This window comes from Camelus dromedarius, chromosome 5 (assembly GCF_036321535.1).
Source record: "Camelus dromedarius isolate mCamDro1 chromosome 5, mCamDro1.pat, whole genome shotgun sequence".
In the NCBI taxonomy this organism is placed as follows: Eukaryota; Metazoa; Chordata; class Mammalia; order Artiodactyla; family Camelidae; genus Camelus; species Camelus dromedarius.
The window spans coordinates 59026296-59050532 of record NC_087440.1 but is presented as its reverse complement, the minus strand read 5'-3'; the positions used below and the strand labels follow the sequence as shown (position 1 = coordinate 59050532).

The 24237-nt window shown below is 42.2% G+C and overlaps 1 protein-coding gene, 1 long non-coding RNA gene and 1 pseudogene across 2 annotated transcripts; 2 read left to right on the top strand and 1 right to left on the bottom strand.

Annotated features, from left to right (window-relative positions):
* The first annotated feature begins 90 nt into the window (after nt 1–90).
* LOC105086267 (NAD(P)H dehydrogenase [quinone] 1-like) lies at nt 91–905 on the top strand (annotated as a pseudogene).
* An 11778-nt stretch (nt 906–12683) lies between these two features.
* LOC135321312 (uncharacterized) lies at nt 12684–20928 on the top strand. Its single transcript, XR_010380991.1, has 3 exons — nt 12684–12929; nt 18822–19001; nt 20067–20928. It is a non-coding gene; the product is annotated as an uncharacterized LOC135321312 (long non-coding RNA).
* Nucleotides 16393–19865, bottom strand: SIX6 (SIX homeobox 6). The gene is made up of 2 exons (XM_010976682.2): nt 19077–19865; nt 16393–17986 (listed from the first exon to the last, which is right to left on the bottom strand). Exons 1-2 carry the CDS (start codon nt 19646–19648, stop codon nt 17818–17820), a joined length of 741 nt encoding a protein of 246 aa, XP_010974984.1. The 5' UTR covers nt 19649–19865; the 3' UTR covers nt 16393–17817.
* Nucleotides 20929–24237: the final 3309 nt, after the last annotated feature.

Genomic DNA, 24237 nt, shown 5'->3' with positions numbered 1-24237 from the left:
GTGCAGCAGTGGAGACCTTGTCTCCACCCATCCCCGGCTTGAGTCCCCCCGGCAACCAGGAGCTCAGCCAATCAGCACACCGCCAGAGCCATGTCTGTAAGAAAAGCACTGATCATGCTAGCGCACTCAGAGAGGACGTCCTTCAACTATGCTATGATGGAGGCCTCTGTAGAGGCTTTGAAGAGAAAAGGATGGGAGGTCATTGTGTCGGATCTGTACGCCATGAACTTCAATCCTGTCATCTCCAGAAAGGACATCACAGGTAAACTGAAGGACCCTGGGAACGTTCAGTACTGTTCTAGCTTATAAAGAAGGCAGCCTGAGCCCAGATACTGTGATTGAACAAAAGAAGCTGGAAGCGGCAGACCTGGTCATTTTTCAGTTCCCATTGCAGTGGTTTGGGGTCCCTGCCATCCTGAAAGGCTGGTTTGAACGCATGCTCATAGGGAAGTTTGCTTACACGTATGCTGCCATGTATGACAAGGGACCTTTCCGGAATAAGAAGGCAGTGCTTTCCATCACCACTGGCGGCAGCGGCTCCATGTACTCTCTGCACGGTATCCACGGGGACTTGAATATTATTCTCTGGCCCATTCAGAGTGGCACTCTGCATTTCTGTGGCTTCCAAGTCTTGGAACCTCAACTGACATAATAGCATTGGCCACACTCCCCAGGATGCCAGAATTCAGATCCTGGAAGGATGGAAGAAACGCCTGGAGAATATTTGGGATGAGACGCCGCTGTATTTTGCTCCAAGTAGCCTCTTTGACCTAAACTTCCAGGCAGGATTCTTAATGAAAAAGGAGATTCAGGATGAGCAAAAAAATAAGAAATTAGGCTTTTCTGTGGGCCTTCACTTGGGCAAGCCCATACCAGTGGACAACCAGATCAAAGCTGGAAAATAAGATTCACAAGACCTGCATTCCTTCTAAAATGTAGGCAAATCTAGCTTTCTTTTTCAGGCTTCCTTGACTTGCTTGCTTCTTTAAGATTTGTGTTTTTTCTTTTTCCACGACAATAGGAGAGAGAAAAGACTGTATTCATAAATATAACTGATTCTTATGATTGCTATCATGGCAAAATCTGATTCGGCTCAAGACGCCTCTGAGGATAATGAAGACAGGAAAGGTATAGAAAGATGCCGGACAGTATTCTTTAAGGTCCTCAGCACAATTTAATCCTTCTCTTTAGGGATATATTTTTAGGAATAAATCTGACTAGAGAGCACCCAACGTCTCAATTATCTATTTTTCTTTTAAGTCCCTCTCTGTGGTTCATGGCAGAAGGGAATTGCTCAGAGAAAGAAACGATGGAATCTGTCTGACCTAAGGTACTTGTTTAGTAGTTACTACTCTATGCTTATTTGTGATACATGTTGTCTTTAATTACTGCACAGTGACTATTATTCCTAATATGAGTGTCATTCTTCCTTCAACTTTTGTTGTTAGTATACAATCCACATAGATACCTTGAAATGAAAAGCTAATAAAAATCTCTTCTTTACCTCAAAAAAAAAAAAAAAGATACTGTAAGTTTACTAGTTAAGATGTTATAAATCAAATACCAAGCTGCTTCCCTCAGCTAATAGGAGTGTTATTTTAGCTAATTATAAATTAGTATCTAAGTAGATTATGTGTCAAAAGACCTGACTTTTAAGTTTTAAGCTAGCAGAGATTAAGACCTTTTTTTTAAATCTATAAACCTACTTAATTTTGTTGTTTTTTAGCATTATCCATTACCTTGGTTTATATGATTTCATTTAGGTCATCAGATCTTTTAAGTTATGGGAGTCTATGATTGAAAACAAAATAAAGGAGTCCTTGGATAAGAAGATTGGGAATGACTAGACAAAAATCTCTAAGATCCCTTTCAATCTAACATTTTACAAGTTTTTAAAATCAGCTTTATTGATATATATTTACATACAACAAAGTTCATCTATCTGAAAGTGTAAATTTCAATAAGGTTTTAAGAAAATGCTTTTTTTTTTTTTTTTTTTACTGGAAAGAAAAACACTAATTAGTAGATGGAGAATTTTGAGTTCTCTTTTATCCTTTATTTATTATATGAAACAATTTTATTTGAACACTTTGCATTTAGCCTCAACATTAATGTCATTATCATCACCAGGGCTGTTTGTTCCATTTATTGACGCCTTTAACAGAATTTTCTAGGGTACATCATCTTCATTTCTATATAAATTATTTGAGCTATTGCACTTTCTAAACCAGAGCATGGTGCTAGCACTGCATGCATATTACATTAGGAAAGTAGGTTCTTTATTTCATGTTGTAGGTGAATTTTCTCTACAACAAAACCACTTTACTTAGTTATTATTTTATTCATTTAGTTTTAATTTAACTTTGAATAAACAATGAATCACTTGGTTATAAATTAAAATATACAAAGTATACAGTGAAAAGTCTCCTCACCTCATCTCCTGTCTGCTCAGTTGCTCCCCGAAATTTGAAATCACTTTATAGTTTCTTTTGTATCATACAAGAGTATATTTATTCAGATACAAATAAATATAAATACAGGTCTCACTTGCCCAGCTTTTAAAAAACATTGGCACCCTTCAACATTCACCATTTTCCCCTAGCAATTGATGAGCCAATTCTTCTTTTATTTTTCCTTTGCAAAATAAAATACTTTTTATTATTTTTAGAACTTCAGATTATTCAGACTAAAATTTCCTGAAATTAAACATAGAGATTCCAGATATCCTTTAGTGATGTCCATTCATCCATTTAATTCATTCCCTCGTCAAAAATCTATTGATTTTCTGCTGTGTCAAAGATTCTGTACTCAGTGCTTTTTTTTTTTTTTAACATTTTTTATTGATTTATAATCATTTTACAATGTTGTGTCAAATTCCAGTGTAGAGCACAATCTTTCAATTATACATGAACATACAAATATTCCTTGTCACATTCCTTTCTCTGTGAGCTACCATAAGATCTTGAATATTATTTCCCTGTACTATATAGTATAATCTTGTTTATCTATTCTACAGTTTTGAAATCCCAGTCTATCTCTTCCTACCCCCCACCCCCTTGGTAACCACAAGTCTGTATTCTATATCTATGAGTCTATTTCTGTTCTGTATTTATGCTTTGTTTTTGTTTGTTTGTTTGTTTGTTTTAGATTCCACATATGAGCGATCTCATATGGTATTTTTCTTTCTCTTTCAGGCTTACTTCACTTAGAACGACATTCTTCAGGAGCATCCATGTTGCTGCAAATGGCATTATGTTGTCAGTTTTTATGGCTGAGTAGTATTCCATTGTATAAATATACCACATCTTCTTTATCCAGTCACCTGTTGATGGACATTTAGGCTGTTTCCATGTCTTGGCTATTGTAAATAATGCTGCTATGAACATTGGGGTACAGGTGTCATCCTGAAGTAGGGTTCCTTCAGCATGTAAAACAATGAAGCTAGAATACTCCCTTACACAATACACAAAAATCAACTCAAAATGGATCAAAGACTTAAACATAAGACAAGATACAATAAACCTCCTAGAGGAAAATATAGGCAAAACATTATCTGACATACATCTCAAAAGTGTTCTCCTAGAAGAAATAAAAGCAAGAATAAACAAATGGGACCTAATGAAATTTACAAGCTTCTGCACAGCAAAGGAAACCATAAGTAAAACAAAAAGACAACCTACTGTACTCAGTTCTTAGAGGATTACAAAGATTATGAATCTTGCCCTTGAAGAACATGTAATATAGTAGGAGATATAAGACATGAAGCTAAATAACTATGAGAGATGTATAAAATGCCACAGCAGTTCAGAGAAGGAAGAATTAGTTAAATCCTGTGGATAAAGGAAGGCTCTGGGAGGAAAATGGCCTTTGAACTGAGCCATGAATGTTGGGTCTACGTACCTGTGGAGATGAGGTGAGAAAAAAGGAAGAACGTTTTAGGTTATATCTCAACACTCTTGTTAGCAAGTGACAGAGACTAAAAGTAGCTTAAACAAAGAAAAAAAAAGTAGAAAGGTAATATATTAGTTCCTGTAAACAAATCCAGAAAAAACAAGGCTGGAGCTAGCATCAGTGTCAACAGCATATAAAAACTTTATTAGTGTTAGCCTTTTCTGTCTCTCCTCCCTCCATCCTGCTGCTTCTCCTCAAGGCTCCTTCTTGTAACAAATGATATAGTTGCCACTAATTTTGGCATCATATTCTTACTGTTCTCAATCCAAGAGTAAAGAGATAATTATTCCTTTGCTTCCAAATCAGAAATTTTGGGAAAGAACTGGCCCAGCTTGGTGGTTATACTGCACTGTGAGTTGGATAGGGAGGGGCTATGTTTGGCAGTCCCACCAGAAACACACTGAATTGGGGAGGAGCAGTGCTCTAAGAGGGCTGCTACCAGAGGAAGGTAAGAAGGGGTACACGGCAGGTACGAGGCATGGAGGTTCACTTACTACATGAGCAAAGGCATGAAGGCAGAAAATTAGAGTGTGCTTTGAATATGATGAGAAGCTCAGTTATGTTTTAGAAGCAGAGCTGGGACAAGTATGAGGGAAGTGAGCCGTCTATGGTGCACAGTAAAGGAGCTACTCACTCTCACGTGCCAATCCTGAATTTGTAAAACTTTGAGAAGAGTGCCTCCTTAAATTTTGTACTTTAGGCAGCTAGCTTGTCTCAACCTAATCCTGGCCCTATTTAGAAAGAAGGGATGGCCAACAGTGTTGAAAATCAACAGGCTGAATAGTTTGAGGACCAAGTAGAGTGACCTTTGAGGGAACAGTTTTGATTGATGGAATGATGCAGGTGAAAACCAGATTGCAGGAGGTTAAGAGTAAGTGAAGAAATGAAGGCAAAGAATGTAGGCTACTTTTTCATGAAGTTTGGTTGTTAAGGGATGATAAGGAAGGAAGTGCAACTTGAGGGAAAAGCTGGTGGCCCAACAAGTTTACTTTCATTTTATTTTTGATTTTGGCAGTATCTGACCCCAAAAGCAGTCATCTGCTTCCTTGGAATGAGTTGAAGCGATCCTGGCTCCCTTCCAACCAAAATTAATTTTCTACTAGCCTACTAGTGATGTCTGAATTACTACCATTAGTGATTTGGGGTTATTGAATTAAAGGATTATCTCCTAGCAGTAACTACCCTCCCAGGCCCCCATCTGTAAGTAATTCATTAAGCTTTTAGCAGCTATTTGTGTTGATGTGAATTGGTTTATTTGATTTTTTGGTGACAACTGAGAATAGATTTTGATAAAGGGAGGGTGAAGAGCACTGAAGAGTTTTAGGCAGTTTGGGATGCAGCATTTGCTAAAAGGCAAAGTAAAGACCTCACCTCCAAAAAAGAAAAGGTAACCAGGTTCTAAGAGGTTACCTTTCTACCTCAGTTCTTCCCAAGGCCAACTTTCTATTTGCAATCTTAAGCTCTCCCTCCCTTCATCAGTGAATCACTTTTCAAGGCAGTTTTGAGTAGAACCCTGTCAAAACTTTCTGAGAAAATATATTTTGTCCCAGATAATAGAAAAGAGTGCTGAACTTGGTACCAAAACAGACATATAGACCAATGGAACAGAATAGAGAGCCCAGAAATGAACCCACAAACTTTTGGTCAACTCATCTTTGACAAAGGAGGCAAGAATATACATTGGAATAAAGACAGTCTCTTCAGCAAATGGTGTTGGGAAAACTGGACAGCAGCATGTAAAACAATGAAGCTAGAACTCTCCCTTACACCATATACAAAAATCAACTCAAAATGGATTAAAGACTTAAACATAAGACAAGATACAATAAACCTCCTAGAGGAAAACATAGGCAAAACATTATCTGACATACATTTCAAAAATTTTCTCCTAGAAGAAATAAAAGCAAGAATAAACAAATGGGACCTAATGAAACTTACAAGCTTCTGCACAGCAAAGGAAACCAGAAATAAAACAAGAAGAAAACCTACGGAATGGGAGAAAATTTTTGCAAGTGAAACCGACAAAGGCTTGATCTCCAGAATATATAAGCAGCTCATACGACTCAATAAGAAAAAAATAAACAACCCAATCCAAAAATGGGCAGAAGACCTAAACAAGCAATTCTCCAAGGAAGACATACAAATGATCAAAAAGCACATGAAAAAATGCTCAATATCACTAAGTATCAGAGAAATGCAAATCAAAACTACAATGAGGTATCACCTCACACCAGTCAGAATGGCCGTCATTCAAAAATCCACAAATGACAAATGCTGGAGAGGCTGTGGAGAAAGGGGAACCCTCCTACACTGCTGGTGGGAATGCAGTTTGGTGCAGCTACTATGGAAAACAGTGTGGAGATTCCTCAAAAGACTAGGAATAGACTTACCATATGACCCAGGAATCCCACTCCTGGGCTTGTATCCAGAAGGAACCCTACTTCAGGATGACACCTGCACCCCAATGTTCATAGCAGCACTATTTACAATAGCCAAAACATGGAAACAGCCTAAATGTCCATCAACAGGTGACTGGATAAAGAAGAGGTGGTATATTTCTACAATGGAATACTACTCAGCCATAAAAACTGACAACATAATGCCATTTGCAGCAACATGGATGCTCCTGGAGAATGTCATTCTAAGTGAAGTAAGCCAGAAAGAGAAAGAAAAATACCATATGAGATCGCTCATATGTGGAATCTAAAAAACAAAAACAAAAACAAACAAACAAACAAAAACAAAGCATAAATAAAGAAATAGACTCACAGACAGAGAATACAGACTTGTGGTTACCAGGGGGGTGGAGGGTGGGAAGGGATAGACTGGGATTTCAAAATTGTAGAATAGACTACATTGTATAGCACAGGGAAATATACACAAAATGTTATGATAACTCACAGAGAAAAAATGTGACAATGAGTGTGTATATGTCCATGAATGACTGAAAAACTGTGCTGAACACTGGAATTTGACACAACATTGTAAAATGATTATAAATCAATAAAAAATGTTAAAAAAAAAAAAAAGAGTACTGAACTTGAAGTCAGAAAATGTGTTCTCTTCAAATGCTCACTGGGCATGTGCAGAGGCAGAATTACCTTGAAGCAAATGATGCTTGGGTTTCAAATTACCTCACCTGCACAGGCCCCTTTCAAGGCCCTGGGAGGGACTCTAGCAATATGTTCACACAATCATTCATTTTTTAAAAATTAGCAAAATAAGATAATTTAACTACAGTAGACTATTCTCTTTCCACTCCTATTTCCCCTTTGTCACATTTCCCCTAGTGCTGGGTGGCACTTGTCTAACCATAGTCATTTTTATGATCCAGTAGCTAAAGGGAGGTTGAGTTGGAGATACAGTTAGTTTGGATTTAGCAGTACACATTTTTATGGTTTGCTGTCACTTTTGTGTATTGTTAGGTTATCGCTAGCTGCTTCAGTGCAAGGATGTCTTGCAGGAATATTCCTACTGCCCACTGTGCTGATTTATGTATCACAACATGAATGTTTAAGGCTCTTGATCACAAACTGGTTAATGAATGTTAACTAATGCAAAGATCATTTAAAGTGGATCACTGTTTAAGGAAACTTGAAATGTCATAAGAACTTACTGCTCCTATATGAAAGAAACTTCACAGAGGCCTTCCCAAATTTAATACTAAATTAAATATGGCATTGCCAATAGTGAGCTATGAAGCTGAAAGAAACCTTTCTAAATTATGAATACTAAAAATACTAGAAATCAACCCATACTATAGGAAAGACTGAATTATCTTTCTATTTAAGATTGTATTATAAGAAGCAATCAAAGAGCATACTGAGGTAAAAAATAGGGAAAAGTATTCTAGAGGTTTATACAACAGTTAATTAATAAAATTACTTTGTTATTATTTGGACTTTGTGATGCTTGTTATATTTGCCAGGTTTTAAAATTTTGTGATTGGTGTAATTTCTTTTTTTATACCCAATTTTTAAAAATCAAAGTATAGTTGATTTACAATGTTGTGTTAGTTTCAGATTCTTTTCTGTTATAGATTATTACAAGATATTGAATATAGTTCCCTGTGCTATACAGTGGAAACTTGTTGTTTATGTATTTTATATATAGCAGTGTATATCTGTTAACCCCAAACTCCTAATTTATCCCTCCACCCTTTCCCCTTTGGTAACCATAAGTTTGTTTTCTATGTCTGTGAGTCTGTTTCTGTTTTGTAAATAAGTTCATTTATATCATTTTTTTAAAGATACCACATATAAATGATACCATATGATGTTTGTCTTTGACTTTTGTCTGACTTACTTTACTTAGTATGATAATCTCTAGGTCCATCCATGTTGCTGCAAATGGTATTATTTCATTCTTTTTAATGGCTGAATAATTGTGTATATATATATATACACACACACATATATATATACACACACACACAATATATATCTACAACATACTATATATATAATATATATATATACATATATGTGTGTATATAACTGTACCACATCTTCCTTATCCATTCACCTGTTGATGGACACTTAGATTGTTTCCATGTTGTGACTATTGTAAATAGTGCTGTTATGAACATTGGGGTGCATGTTATCTTTTCAAATTAGAGTTTTCTCCAAATATATGCCCAGGAGTGGGATTGCTGAATCATATGGTAAGTCTATTTTCAGTTTTTTAAAGATCCTCCACACTGCTCTCTACAGTGGCTATATCTATTTACATCCCACCAATAGTGTAGGAGGGTTCCCTTTTCTCCACACACTCTCCAGCATTTATTATTTGTAGACCTTTTGATGATGTCCATTCTGACTGATGTGAGGTGATACCTCATTGTAGTTTTGATTTGCATTTCTCTAATAATTAACAATATGGAGCATCCTTTGATGTAGCCATTGGCCGTATGTATTCTTCTTTGGAAAAATGTCTGCTTAGGTCTTTTGCCCATTTTTTGATGAGTTTTGTTTTTTTGATATTAAGTTGTATGGGCTGTCTGTATATTTGGAAATTAAACCCTTGTCAGTCACATCATTTGCAAATATTTTCTCCCATTCTGTAGGTTGTCTTTTCATTTTGTTTCTGGTTTCCTTTGCTGTGCAAAAGCTTGTAAGTTTGATTAGGCCTCATTTGTTTATTTTTGCTTTTATTTCTTTTGCCTTGGGAGACTGACCTAAGAACACATTGCTACAATTTATGTCAGAGAATGTTTTGCCTAAGTTCTCTTCCAGGAGGTTTATGGTGTCATGTCTTATGTTTGTCTTTAAGCCATTTTGAGTTTATTTTTGTGTATAGTGTGAGGGAGTGTTCAGTGTTCTGACTTCACTGATTTACATGCAGCTGTCCAGCTTTACCAACACCGCTCACTGAAAGACTGTCTTTTCTCCATTGTATGTTCTTGCCTCCTTTGTTGAAGGTTAATTGACTGTAGGTTTGTGAGTTTGTTTCTGGACTCTCTATTCTGTTCCACTGAGCCATATGTCTATTTTGGTGCCAATACCATGCTGTTTTGATCACTATAGCTTTGTAGTATTATCTGAAGTCTGGGAGGGTTATGCCTCCAGCTTTGTTCTTTTTCCTCAGGATTTCTTTAGCAATTCTGGGTCTTCTGTGGTTCCACATAAATGTTAGGATTATTTGTCCTAGTTCTTTGAAAAATGTCATGGGTAATTTGATGGCGATCACATTAAATCTGTAGATTGCTTTGGGTAGTAAGGCCATTTTAGCAATATTAATTCTTTCAATCCAAGAGCATGGGATATCTTTCCATTTCTTTGAATCATCTGCAGTTTCCTTTATCAATATTTTATAGTTGTCATTATGTAAGTCTTTCACCTCCTTGGCCATTGGTTTATTCCTAAGTGGGATTTTTTAGATGCAATTTTAAAAAGGATTGCCTTTTACTTTCTCTATCTGATATTTCATTGTTAGTGTAGAGAAATGCAACAGATTTCTATATGTTAATCTTGTATCCTGCTACCTTGCTGAATTCATTTATCAGTTCTGGTGGTTTCTGTGTAGAGTCTTTAGGGCTTTCTATCTATAGTATCATGTTATCTGCATATAATGATAGTTTTACCTCTTCCCTTCCAATTTGGATACATTGTATTTCTTTTTCTTGTCTGATTGCTGTGGCAAGGACTTCCAATACTATGTTGAATTGAAGTGGTGAGAGTGGGCATCCTTATCTTGTTCAAGATTTCAGCAGGAAGGCTTTCAGCTTTTCACCATTGAGCATTATGTTCACTGTGGGTTTGTCATAATAGTTTTTATTATTTTGAGATATGTTCCCTCTATACCCACTTTGGTGAGAGCTTTTATCATGAATAGATATTGAATTTTATCAAATGATTTTTCTGCATCTATTGAGATGATCATGTGGTTTTTATCTTTTCTTTTATTGATGTAGTGTATCACATTGATTGATTTGCATATGTTGAACCATCTTTGCAACCCTGTTTTTATAACCAATTTTGTACTTATAATCTTGTGTTTATCATAAAGAGTATTCTTCCCTCCAAACTGTTAATTTCAAGCCCTACAGTATACGGATTCTTCCCTTATCCTATGACTTTGAGCAAGTAATGTGAGCCCCCAGTTTTCTTATCTGGAATGTAGGAATCACCGTATCTGCTGATTTACCAGTCAGAGTTCTTGTGAGGAAGTGAGAAGATGCAGTAAAAGGGCATTATTATTAGTTGTAAGAGCCATAAAAATGTAAATAAAGTAGAATCTCTGCTTCCTTCTCAAAGAAATTAACCTTGAGTTTTCTCCAAGATATTGTTATCTTTTCAGGGTCATTCTTTACATTTGGAGTTGTCTTGACTTTCATCATGGGTCAGGCTCTCTTTGGAGAGTTTCACATAGGTGGCAAGAAGCCCTAAGCAAAGTAAAAAGCCTAGGAAAGGATGATGGTGCATTAGCACAAGCCCATTCATTACCACTGTTGGAAAACCAACATACAGGTCCTCCCTGCTGAGTATGGGGAGCTGAGCTGCTTTTGATACTAAGAACAGCATTTGGCATATAATTCAATAATACTCCAAATATGTAGATGACATCTATTAAAAAAAATTTAAGGGGAATTGTACAGCCTATTTCACTGCCCTGACATTTAACCCCTCCAAATGGGAAAAAGAACCACACCTATTATATGTGTGGTTCTGTGCTAGATGATTTATATACATTATCCCAGACACCTACAACATCCCTGGATATTATCAACCTCTTTTTGCAAAAGTAAAAACCAAGGCTCAAAGAATTGAGTGACTTGCCCAAATTCACAGTGATTTTGTATTTTAAGCAAAGTGTGTTTGATTTCACCCTCTCAGGTCCTGCTTACAATACAGTTTTCCTTTTCCTATTTGCTTGTGTTTTAAACTGATGAATCCAGCTCATACAGTTATAATCGCCTGCAAAAGTAATTTTATAGATCAGATGGCTAGTATATACACACAGGTCTTTAGTTGAAATGCATACTTTATCATGAATTTATGGAAAGTCAGGAGTATATCCAATGCAATAGAATATGCTTTAAATGGTGCTTAATTTAAATAATAAAAATATGATTTAAAAAAACAAATATTTATTAGGAATTTTAAATAATCTGAAAATGTTTGAGATGCACAATAAACTAGTTTACCACCAACTAGACTTTTCATATATCAAGTTAATATGCACCATCTGAACTTAGATATTTGATTTCATGCTAGAAAATTCAAGACTAATCTCTTCAGCCAGAAAAAAGAAAGTAAATCAACATTCTCAGGTTGCAGATTGACAGTACTAGGCTAAAATGACTTTCCAAGAGGCAGCTTTATATATATTTTATCAGAAATTATACACAGTTCACTTGTTTCTTTCCATTAAATTTTAAAATAGAGATGAGTTTGGTAACCAGTAGATTCTCTTGGGCATTTTGTGATTTACAATTTTAATGAAAACTATGTCCTCCACTCCCCAGGTTTGCCTAAACATGGGGTGGGATGCCAACCCACTGTCTCAAAACTGGACACCTTGTTTGAGCTTGTGATTTTCTTTGTATGTTTACTTTTTAATGTGTAGGTTAAGACTAAAATGGAGGAGGGAGTGAGAGAGAGAGAGAGAAGAGAGGAATTATTTTGAAAAGGAAACTTCTGTCATACTATAATAGACAAAAATATTAGGAATTATATTCTTTTGGGTTCAGAGAATGTAATAGCTAGAAGTTTCAAAACCTAGGGAGATGGCTCTTTCTTTACTATTTGGGAAAATGTGTTTGTGAGAAGATAATTTTCATGTTATGAACCCAAAGCCACAGGATTCTGAAAAACTATATGCCTAGAGGGAGAATCATCCCAGAGAACCTGACAAGTAGGTACAGCCATTAACCTGAGCTGAGAGGATTTAAGTGAATTTAGGATCCAGTCAACATCAGTCATCTTTGCTGTTCAAATGAGCTCAGAGCTGGCAGAACTTCTCCACTAATTTGGGGTCGAGAGGCTTCAAGGAAGTTTCATTCATTCATTCAATTTAAAATAGTTATTGAGCACCTACTACTTATGCAAGGCGTTGGGATATAAAGATGAATAAGATTCTTTCCTTGCCCTTAAGGAGTTTACACTCTAGTGAGGAGTGGAGGGCAGAGGAGCAAACATACAGGCAAATACACAAATGTATTACAAACTTTAAAACAGACGTTTACGTAAGGTACGGTGACAGCTTTGAAAAGGAAGTGGAAAAGTCTCTGTGGAGAGCCCAATGAATCAAGAAAGACTCCTTCGAGGTGGCGCAGGCTTGAAGGATTGACAGGTTAGCTGTCGAGGTAGGGGGCGAGGTTCCGGGCAGAGGAAACCACTGGACAAGCGGAAACAGCGTGAGCAGAGGCACGGAGGCGTGAAACTGCTTGTTCTACCCTGGGATCGCCCTCACACCCCTTTGTCTCCAGACAAGGAGGCGAAAAGGGGGAGAAAACCAGTTCGATCTCTCACGGCAGGGTAGGTCTAAAGAAGTTTAGGGATATAAAACTAGCAAATAGAGCTGCAAGGCAGGACCTAGCCTGAGGAGATTTGTTAAGAGCTGAAACGGGAGTGGCCAAGTTTCCGAAAGAAGGGGACTCTGGTGGCTCCGGGGGCTTGCCAGAGTTTAACTGCGTTCGCGGATCTTTGGTTCTCCTGGAGCCCTGCTCCGGGTCCCCGCCCCGACGCTGAGCCCGCGGATCTGCCGGGTGCACAAAGCCCTCTTGAGGCCTCAACGCCTGCAAATCTGGCTCCCCTGAGTCTGCAGCGCCCTGCTCTCCAGTCCCTACGCGGGCGACTAGCTCGGCGCCCCCGAGAGACGATAGTGACAAAAGCTTTCTCCGGACCGGCCCCGTCCAGCTGCTGAGGGCAGCTGGCTCGGGCCAGACGCGCGGGGCCCGCCCAGCGCGGGCTCCCAGCTGGCGGGCCTGACGCGCGCCGCACCCTCCGGCTCCGGGTTCACTAACTGCCGCGCCGTCAGAGGCTCGAGGGCGGGCGCGCGCCTCAGCAGCTGCCAGAGCGCGCATGTGTTTATCCCCTCACCTTGGTTTTTTATTTAATTATTTCCCCCTGATGTTGAGAGATTTCTCTCCTCGAGTTATTTGAGTCAGGCAGTCTATTAGGAGTGGTTCGAGGCCTACACGTCTGAGAGCTCCCAGGGCGCTGGACGCAAAAGGTGGGTGTGTGGGGTTGTCACCTCACAGAGTTACGATCCGCACCCTAAAGGAAGGACCCACTTTCACGGGTACTGCCGGCCCACTCTGGGCTTCTACTGGAGAGCAAAGTTCGGGCCCCACCTCCTCGCTCCAGGCCGCCTCCCTAGGGGACCCACGCGCCCGCCGCTCGGGCCGCCATTTCCCAGCAGGCCTCCAGGGGGCCTCCCGGTCGCCGCCTTCCAGTCGGCCGCTCCCGGCCCCGAGGGCGGACGCGCGGCGGCGACCGGGCCAGTGCGCGGACAATGACCCCTTCTCCCCTCCCGGCCTCCTCCTCCGACACCGCCCCCCTCGCAGCCCCCGGGCAAACCTATTAGCCATTCAGGTCGACAAAACCCCGCGGCCCCGCGCATTGTCCCGCCGAGCGCCCGGCCACCGTCATTAGCCCTGATTACGCTGAGCCGCCTGACAGCCCCGCGGGCCGCTCGGCAGACCCCCTATTCACGGCCGCCCCCCGGCCCCGCCTCACAATAGGAGCGGAAATCGTCCGCGCTCCCGCGTCCCGGCTGAATAGACCGAAAAGCTGCTTCTCCTCTCCTCCCGCCCCATTCACTCTCTCTTTGGATACAATATTTTTTTCCTTGTTGTTAAAATTAGGGAGAAAGAACGAGGTCAAGAAAGATTTTGCTTGAGCTCTTTGCCTGTCATTTGTTTAATGTAAACAAAGAGCAAGTCCTCCCCTACCCCCAGCCCCTCATCCCCTCCCTCCCAGATTTTTATAAACAAACTGGTGATGGGAAAGGCGGCTCGGGGGTGGCGGGGCAGGGGGGACAAGGACGGCAGTGGAAGCGGAGTGGGTCATTAGAGTCGAAGAGAGAGGAACTGCGGCACTTGGGGAGCAGGAGCTATCGCGCTTTTGGTGGAACTGGCGGGTGGTTGGAATATTTTTAACCGGTAAAGGAGCGCGAGCTGGGGCTGAGAGTTAAATCTTCAAACTGGTCAGGTCTGCTGAAATGCAAAAATGCAGATTCTTTACACTCTGCTGGAGTAACTGCTTTTGGGGAAATTATTACAGAAAGAATTTTAAGGGAAAAATAAGAAAACCCATCATCATAGAGATTTCTCCAAATTCAAAAACCTTCAGCATTGCTACTAACTGGAATTAAAAAAAAAAATCCTTTCTAGACCAAGAGTAAACTGATATGGAAAAAAATCTTAAAAGGAAAACGAAAACCTTTACATACTTGTGCTTGGGAAGATGTGAAGCAATTAAAATAAAATAAATCTGTGTGAAGAGTTGGCCCAATTTCCAATATGTAATCATAAAAGAATTGATTAACAAAGAATTATTATTCACAGTTAGGTGCCACCAGGTTTCTGATAAACATTTAGAAAATCTTTTAAATATGTCACCGCTTAAGATGCTAAAGTGAAATTATATAAATAAATCTACACATTGGTGAAACAGAATAGCTGCTTTATAGTGTAACCCTTAGGCAGCATGTTACTTTCAGCAAATTAGATATACTTCAAAGGCTTTCACCAAAGCAGGACGAAAAATCATCCCTCACTGTTTTGCCTTCTCTCCTTTGCCACACAATTAAGCATTATTTTAAAATTATTTGTAAAGAGAAAGCTTGGTTCTTAGCAATGTTACTTTTTTTTTCCTTGAGAAGGCAGAATGGACAATTTCTTCTGCTTTTAAGCATTGTTTGAACTGCTGAGTGGGGTGTGATTTTTAGAATCTTAAATTCCTTCACATCATTTCACTAATTAGTCCTTTCCCTTCCCTCTTAGACCTGGAAGCATCAGATTAAGAGATAAAATATGCCAACTATCTTCTTCAAATGGTGGTCTGGACAGCTTCATTGTTAGGATGGGGTCTGGCTGGGGAACAAAACTGGAAATCTCTTGATTTTTTGTTGAAGTGCAATACTCTTTAGCAGATTCAGGTCTAGCACGAGACAGGGGAGGCACGTAGAGTGCAAAATTTAAGGAAGTACTCACTCCCAGATGCCATACACTTGCTGCATTTGCTTGACCTTGATAGTGAACGCCTCTCAAAATTTTGTAGTCTAGATACCTCCCTTGCCTCTCCCCAGTCCTGGCCCTGCTACTTGGCATTCTAGGGAGTACCAGGGTCTCTAGGAAGCAAAATAGAGCCTGAGGAAGCTCTAGCATCCTAGCCTTTCAGGACCTACAAAGGGCATTTGCTTGCTTTCCTGAAGAACATCAGCTTGATCACAAAGACTTCTCCACTCCTTCCAGCTAGACCTCTTGTGCAAGAGAGTTTTGATTGTCAATAATTCTCTGGGTAAGGGCCGCTATATAAAAAGACAACCATTTACAAAGCTCAAATGAAGCCAAATCTATTTAAGCAATTTAGAGACCAAAAATCAACCCTTATTTATGTCCTGGACTTTCCTCATATATCTTGCCATTTGACTGTCTTATGTCTTCTGTGACTTCACTTATTTTTGTTTGGTTTGCATGTTGACATTTCTACCCAAATAAGTTAGCAGGCTTCTCAACCAAAGAGCATCTGCTAAGGACAGAGAGTCAAACTGAAAGTAGTCCAATGGAGGAGGTGGTGGTGGTGGTGAGGTGCTCAGGGAGGAAGTTCAGCTCAAGTGATTTAAAGATCAATGTCAAAATTTATAATATGCAATCCATTTCACTAGGGAAAAAGCTTAGAGACTCTCCAGATAGCAGAGAGTCTCTGTTCTTTAAGTGCAAGGACAGTAGATATTTTTGTTTTTGTTTTTGTTTTTGTTTTTGGTGTGCCTGTCTGTGTGCCTGCATGCACCTGCACTCTTTGGGAGGACAAATTAAATCCTGAAAATATTTGATATTTTTAACTGAGGCCATTAAAGGACAACGAGGCTCTGTGTGACTTTTTTCATGTTTAATACAGGAATCAGATTTTTTAAATGCCAGTTCTTTATCTGCAGCCTTCTATTTGACCTTACTACATGACAGGATTACGTCCTTTCCCCATCTCAGTATTTCTTTTGTTGAAAATAATGCATTTGATTAAAACCTGCTTCTGCTTTGAGAAGATGCTAGTCTAGTTATTAAAGCCTTTCCTATCTTCTTTTGTCTTATTTTAATGCAATCCTAATACAATCCTAAATGCAGTATATGCTCACTCACATGATCATGGGTACCTACTGCTTTTGTATGGGAGGGGACCTCAAGGAGATGGAAAGCCTTTATCATTGCAGAGCCTCTGTCAGAATAGGCTTGTATTTTTATAAAGTAGGACTCACTATTGAGTCCCAGAGTTTGGCCTCCAAAATTGTTCCTGAAAGCCATATAAGTAAGTGTCAGGTTGACAAGCTATAGATAGTTACCTGTGCTAGGGATTTGGGGAATTGCCTTACAGGGGGTGCTCATGTTACCATTTTCTAGGTTTAAATATATCATATATGCATGCATATGTACATACATACATACATACATGTACAATCTGACAAGGAAGTGCTTACGGACCTACCTTGGCTTGTTTTAAAAATATACCAGGAGACATCAGAAAAGGCAAAAGATATAGAGAAGACTCTCCTGAGACCATTTGCACAAGGGCCCCTGCCTGTCTGGTGAAGAGAATGATCTCTCTCTCTCTCTTCCAGGAATCTGAGAGCAGCTCCCTTAATTAAGAAAGGTTGCTCACCAGGTTTTTTATTGTTTGGCTTCTTACACAGAACCCAACGGCTCCACCCTACGCCTTTAGAAACACTAAGTTCTCTCACGATATAGAGAAACCTACCACACCAATCTCTTAAATAAGTAAATAAACAACATATATATGTTTTGTTTAAAAAAAAAACTTTAAAGCAAAAGTTATACATATATAACAGCGTCCTTTCGAAGTGAAATACCCACAGGAGATTCAGGGCAGGCGCTCAGCGTGCAGTTCGGGTTCCGGAGGCAACTTTGCAGCAAAATCCTTGGGAAAAGCAAAGCAAGGAGAACGTGGCGCTGGGTCGGGCCTCACCGCGGGCCCCTGTGGTAGTGGCCGGAGGTCGCCAGTGGAGCGGGTCAGGCCGCCGGGACCGACACGGCAACCTGAGCCCGCGGTTCCCTGGCCTCCGGTCCCTGGCCACCTGGATTCGCAAGCGCTGGGTTGCTTGGTCTCTCATCCTCTCTCCCTCCTTCATTTTGTTTGTCTCGATTTTTACACCGAATTCTGTTTCTGAGCGTGCTGGGTAGGCAGCTCAGATGTCGCACTCACTGTCACTGGAAGTGATGGAGATGGCCGAAGTGGCTGCCTTGCTGGATAGGCTGGCGGCGGGGCTGGCGGCGGCGCCGAGAGCCTCGGGTGTGCCCTCTTCCTCGGCCCTTAGCGCCCTCCCGGAGCCCTGCGACAAGACCTGCTGCTGGAGTCTACGGAAAGGGAAGGGAAAAGAGTCACAAAGCCTGTAACACAGCCGCCTGTCCCCTACTCCCTCCCTGGTCCGTATCCCTTAAGCTTGGTGGTCAGCGGCTATCCGCCAGACCCAGGCACTGAAAACGGGTAAGATGAGGCAACAGGGGTCGGGCAGGAGACCTGCGTCCGCTTCTCCGCGGAGCCCTGCAGTTCTTAGTCCTTTCTTGGCTGCCTGTCTCCTCAGTCTTTGGGACGCTGAGGTGGTAGAGTCATTCCCGATTGTTGGCCACCTTTGGAATATTTACAATACTGTCAAGATAAACGAGGTGTGGGTAACAGACAAGGACAGATCAGGTTTTGGGATAGGAGACCCCTTTCCCAGCTTGCGTCTGCCTGGGGTGCATGCCTATGTCAGTGGCCCCAGGCTAGGTTCACCCAAAGCTAAAGGCAAAAAAAAGGCTGTGTGACAGTTGCACGGAGAGTTTGGGCCTGGGAGAAGAGGTTGGATTGTTGGTCAAAATATATGGCTGATTGAGAGTCATACGCTGGGGAAAGAAAAGCCTCAGCCGACTAGTTTGCTGTTTTGAGACAGGGATGCCCACGCGTGGAAAGAGAACTCGACTTTCCACCTCTTACAAACGGAAGTCCATCGAGAAAACTGTTATCAAAGCATTAGAGAAGGATGCATGCGGGCTTTAAAAATGACAGCACTGAATTGCCACATTGCTAATAAGCCAGGCTTCGCTTAATAATAGGAGCCTGGGCCCAGGCTGACAAGAATTAGCTTTGGGCTTCGGGGTTCTAATTGTTTCTGGGATTTTAATTTTTATTTGTTTCTCCTTCTCAATGCAGCCTTGGTTTGGTGACTGGAACCAGCTGCTGGAGCGACCCCAAAGCACCGAGAATGAGAAAGAGAGGGTGGGGAATCTAGAACCCGGAAGAAAACCCCCACCCAAGATCCCAGAATGCAGAGGAGTCAAGACCGAGGACCTCGATCCTAACTTCTTCGGAATCCAAGTCGAAAGGCCCTGGGTAAGTGCGCCGGGGGTGCAGTCACCCGCTCCTCCCCGGTAAGCGCAAGACGCGTAGAGGCCTCTTGGTACCGACCTGTTCTTGGCAGCAGCCGCCCGGTCCCTTTGTCGGCGGTTTTTGAACCAGTTGCCCACCTGCGTAGGGGTCAGTCCGGTTGCTTGGGCTAGCTCACGCTTTTTGCTGGGGTTGGGGTATGGGTCCTGCAGGTACCACTCCCGTAGCAGGTGCCGCGTGCGCTCCTTGAAGCAGTGTGTCTTCTGTTCGCCGTCCCAGATGGTGCGCGGCAGCGGGAACTTCTTCCTCACGCGGTACTTGTCCACTGGCCCCAAGGGCCGTCCGCGCAGCTTCTCAGCCTCCTGGTAATGCGCTTCAAGCCACAGCGCCTGGAGCTTGGCGTGTGACTCCTTGGTGAACTTGTGGTTTTCCAGGATATGGTAGAGCTCGCGGTAGTTGCCACCGTGAAAGGCCACGATGGCTCGAGCGCGCAGCACCGATTCATTCTTGTTGAGCGCCTCGCAGGCCGCAGGGGCCACCGGCAGCGACCAGAGGAAGCGACCCAGGCGCTCCACATCGCCGCTTTCCTCCAGAGTCTCGCATACCCCGGCCACTTGCTGGGGACTGAAATTCAAGATGGGCAGCTGGAACATCGAGGCAGCGCTGGCGGCAGCGGGAACGCTGAGTCCGGAGCGGGACACGCAGCAGATGCCTGCGGGCCCGGCCGGGTGCGCCAGGCTCTCCTTGGTGAAGCGGCTCGGGGCAAGTGGGACACACGCCGGGGCAGTGGCAGTGGCAGTGGCAGCACAACCGCAGGGAGCGAGCGGGAGGGATTGGAGGAGGAGGTGCTGTCTCCGCAGCTTGGGTTTGGCTCTGCTTGGTTAGGGCACGCAGGACAGCAAGCCAGCGCGGCTACTGGGGTGGGCTGATTGGCGGCGCGGGCGCCATGGAGACCCCCTGTCAGTCACTGGCCGGCTCTGCCAATCAAAACTCCGACCAGAGTGCCCCGGCCGTTTCAGCACCTCCCAGCCCTCGACAGCGCCCGCCGTTCACCCGTGGACTTTTCCTCAGTATTTTGCAGAACCTGGAGGACGAAAAGACGTGCAAGTGGATGGGAGAAAAAGACGGACGAGAGCCTCAGCGTTTCACCACGACCCCCTCAGCCTTGTTCCTCTCTCTTCTCCCGCAACACCTCCTCCCCCCTAAGAGGCAGTGATGCTACAGGAATTCACTCTGAGGCGAGGCGCTGCCTGGGTCAAGAGGTCTCCAGAGGACAAAGAGGACTGGGCCAAATTGAAATCCTCTGAGAATTCACCAAGTTTAGTTGTAACGAAACAGAAAACCTTGAGGAGACGCACGAATGGGGAGGGAGGAGAAGCGGATCACCTCTTTTCTTGCCAGCACCCATTCCTGCGTACCTTTCCTCCTTTTCCAGCTGCCAAAGCAGCCGAGTGAGAATCGGGTATGAAGCAGAAGGAACACGACCTAGGATCTGTAGAAGAGGTCAGTTTGGACTCTAGTCCCACCACCTTCAGAAGCCTCCTGAAATCAGTTTAAATATGAGCTAGGACACTCTCACACCTGATAACACAAGTGCTGACCATGAAGTAAAACACTCGCAAAAAAAGGGGCATCGCACTTTCCCAAGTTTATACTTTTCAGTTTTTCCCCCTGTTTAATGGACTTGAACAAATGCGCAGCATAACCACATCTAGAGTGAGAAGTCATTGGTAGGTCAGGACAGCAACTTAAAAGCTTATTTCAAAGATCTTTTTAAAAAAAATATCGATTTGTTCTTCTTGCAAGCTAATTTTGCCATACCCTGTGTTAGAACTTTTAACTCAAGCTGGGGATAAAAACTCTAACCTTGGCCTTCAGGCTCAAAGGTAATTCAGCAAAAGTAAAATAGAGAAGGGGGGCCCACATCAATGGAGGAGAGGGTGCAGAAAGCACTTCTTAAGCTGCTAAGCCCTGACCCCTCCTGAAGAGATGGGAAAGGCCTTTTTGGTGGTTCTGCTTTGGGGACAGCAGATTGAATTGGCAACTTTTACTGATTCCCAATTGACATCCAGATAATACTGTTTTGAGACCTTGGTCAAATGTAACCATGATCTCACTTGCGCTTTTGATAGGGGTTTGCTTAGTTTGAAGAAAATAGTTGGGAGAGGGGAGTCCAAAGAAAATACCAGGCAAACTATCTTTGGAGGTTCATCCCTAGGAAGGAATCAGACAGGAATGTCCACTGCCGAACTAGACTGGGCCCGGCTGCCTTTTCTTTAGTATCAAGTACAATTTGTATGCGGCTTGTACAGCTCTGGTAAATCAGAAGGCAGATAGATAGCACAGATGGTTGGAGGTGTCGGGTCAGATCATGCTACGCCTGAGTGCAGGGCAAAGCTCATTCTGACGGAAAACCCTGATATTATTTTCACAGATCTTCACAGTTCACTCGAAAAAAATAGCAGAGGGAAAGAAAAAAGCCCTGCAACCATTTACATCATTTCTGTGAGATTGCCAACCGCCTCAACGGAGAGGCTTTCTTTTCTGAGAGCTCATTTTCTTGAAATGCGACAGAGCAGGGGCAAAATAGAGAGGGTGATGAGGATAATGTCAAAGCACAAACCTTCTCTAGCTTGGGGCGACTTCCGAATCTGCCGGAAGGACAACTTTTAGTGAGGAACATCGCATACAAGAGCCGGCAATGCGCAGTATACAAAACCTGGAAGGCGGGGAAGGGGTGAAGAAGGACCCCAGGAGGGCCGCCTTCCCTGGCCAGGGGAAACCCTGCACCCCTAGCCAGGAAAGGAAAGCACCCCCCCCCCCTCCTTGCTCCAGTTTGCAGAGGCTCCTTGATTTTTCCTCTCGGGATGTCTCCCCCCGCCGGCTCACAGTAGCCGAATCGCTTACTGCTCGCCCTCCACGAGCAGAAGCTAGGGATCCTCCAGACTTTACAGCCCTTGAGCCCAGAGGGGACGCCAGCCTCTGCACCTACACGCCGGAGGTGGGAAGAAGTCGTCGGTGCTGCAGGGGACCGCGCTTCCCCATGCCCTTTTGTTGTACAGTGAGAAAGCGGCGAATTCCGGGGAAACTGGCTTCTTATTCTAAGTCTTTGTGAGCAAGTCGTGTGATTTCCCGAGTCTAGGTGCCCTATACAGGAAATGGGAATATTTATTTCCAAACATCCCCTTTGGCTTCTGCGTGTCTGGGGCTCTCGAGGGACTGGAACCGAAAGCCTACGTTGCCACCTGGAGACGGGTAAAGGGCGCTCGCGGCCGCAGAGTCCTAACCCCACCCGAAGCGGTGTCTGGGTACCCCGGCGGGCGGGTTCTGAGAAGTGTCTAGAGGCCCAGGTCTACTGCCAGGAGATCCTATCTTCACCCTTGCAGGGGACTTGGCTTCACTTTATTAATTCAAGGGAAATAAACTTCTCCAGGGCACCCTGGGAACACGTATTCGTTCATCAGCTTCACTCTGGGAAGGGACAAGCGGAAGACGTTTCTGATCCCCCGTTCTTGGGAATGAGAGAAGCTCCGAGGGTTTTCTTAGAAATAACTCCATTGTGAAGATGACCCCCACCCCAGGATATAAGCGCATTTCTCCGGGTTTCCCAGGTGAAAGCTGGGCCGTCGTATTGACTTTTCTTAATTTTATGGGAGAATACTTTTTTTCCCCCAGTTTTGGAACTTTGCGCCATCCTTGTAGGCAACTCGCCACCCTCGACTTCATTTTTTCTTGTGTGCTTGACCAAGAAACCTGGAAAGCGCAGCGGCAGCCCTTGGCCTCGGGCCTATCTAGGCGGTCTTGTAACTTTCTGTGATTGGTTTGGAGCTAATAGTAGATTTGGAAGGCCTTGCATTCCTGCCGGGAATCCGTAGACTATATTTTGCTTTCTGCAAACTCAAAACCTTTACTTTACAGAGAAAAAGATGGGGAAAGAGCATGTAGAAGACAATGCCCCTGGGCAGATTCTGTGTCTAATTGTTAAGTGTGGACGCAGCAAGGCTAAGTGCCCCCAGGGAGTTGTGAGGTTTATACCAGAAATCTTCAGAGTTCAGTTCTGGGACTTCTCGCAAATACGGATTTTTCCTCTCGTTTTGCCCCTTCTGATTTTGCTCTTTAGAGTAAAGGGACTTTTGGAGCCCAGATACACCCTGCTGAAAGATTTGCCAGTGGAGAGCACTGTGTCAGTACTTTCTTACATCTAGTTTCCAATCTCTTCTCTTGTTTTGTCTTGTATTTTCTTATCTTTTCTTCAACTTTTCATAAATCAAGCTGTAAAATAAACATATCTTTGTTTTCTTTCCTACATAATTTTGAGAATGTAGTAATTGAATGCTTCTGAATTTTTTGATAAAGACATTTAGTTTGTGCTGCAATGTGAGCATCACAGACTGGAAGACAATGAGGTCTTAGCCTTTTGTGTATGACCATTCTGAATTTGGGGAGAGAGATCTTGGTTTTTCCTTTCCTGGGCTTCAAAGCCATGTGTTGTGGATAGGTGAGAAAAATGTAAAAAAGAAAAAAAAATCCTGAAGATTAAAAAGGTATTTTATTGTCTTTGAAATTACTGTATTAAAATTTCACACTCTCAAGCATTTGTTCTGAATTTAGTATTCTGATTTCCAGATGATAGCATATGCATAAACATAGATATGTTTGTTTATGTATTTGGTGGTTCAGATTATGAAATTAATTCAGTATGCTAGTTTTAAAGTACCAACTATCCTAATGAGCTCCTAAGATAGATTGCTTTCCTTCATGCTTTCCTCCTCTCCCTGTATGCACCTTATAACAAAGAACAGAGATGCCTCCTTTATTGTGTATTCCTGAGAACAAATGCCATTTGAGAAATGTTTTGTAGGTTTCCTGGTACTATAAAATTAACTAGCAAAAAAGTATTAGAATTAAAATATTGATCTAATTTCTAGAGATTTAGGATATATTTGTTGTTATTTGTGAAATTATTCACCAGCTATTTTTAAAATGATGCAAAATTGCTTATGTTGTTAAGTACAGGAACTTTTAATAAGTTTAAATGTAGGGAAATGTACCATTTGAAAGTATTGATTAATTAGGAGTAATGTTTTAAAAAAATATTAGGCTGACTATGCAATTCTGTTTTGACCATTAGTTTGTGGTTGCTTCTACACATTTGGATGATAATTTGTATTTAAGCCAAAAAGTATATTACACATTATATTCTTTATTTAAACCATGGTTTTACATTCACTGTTCTCTCCCT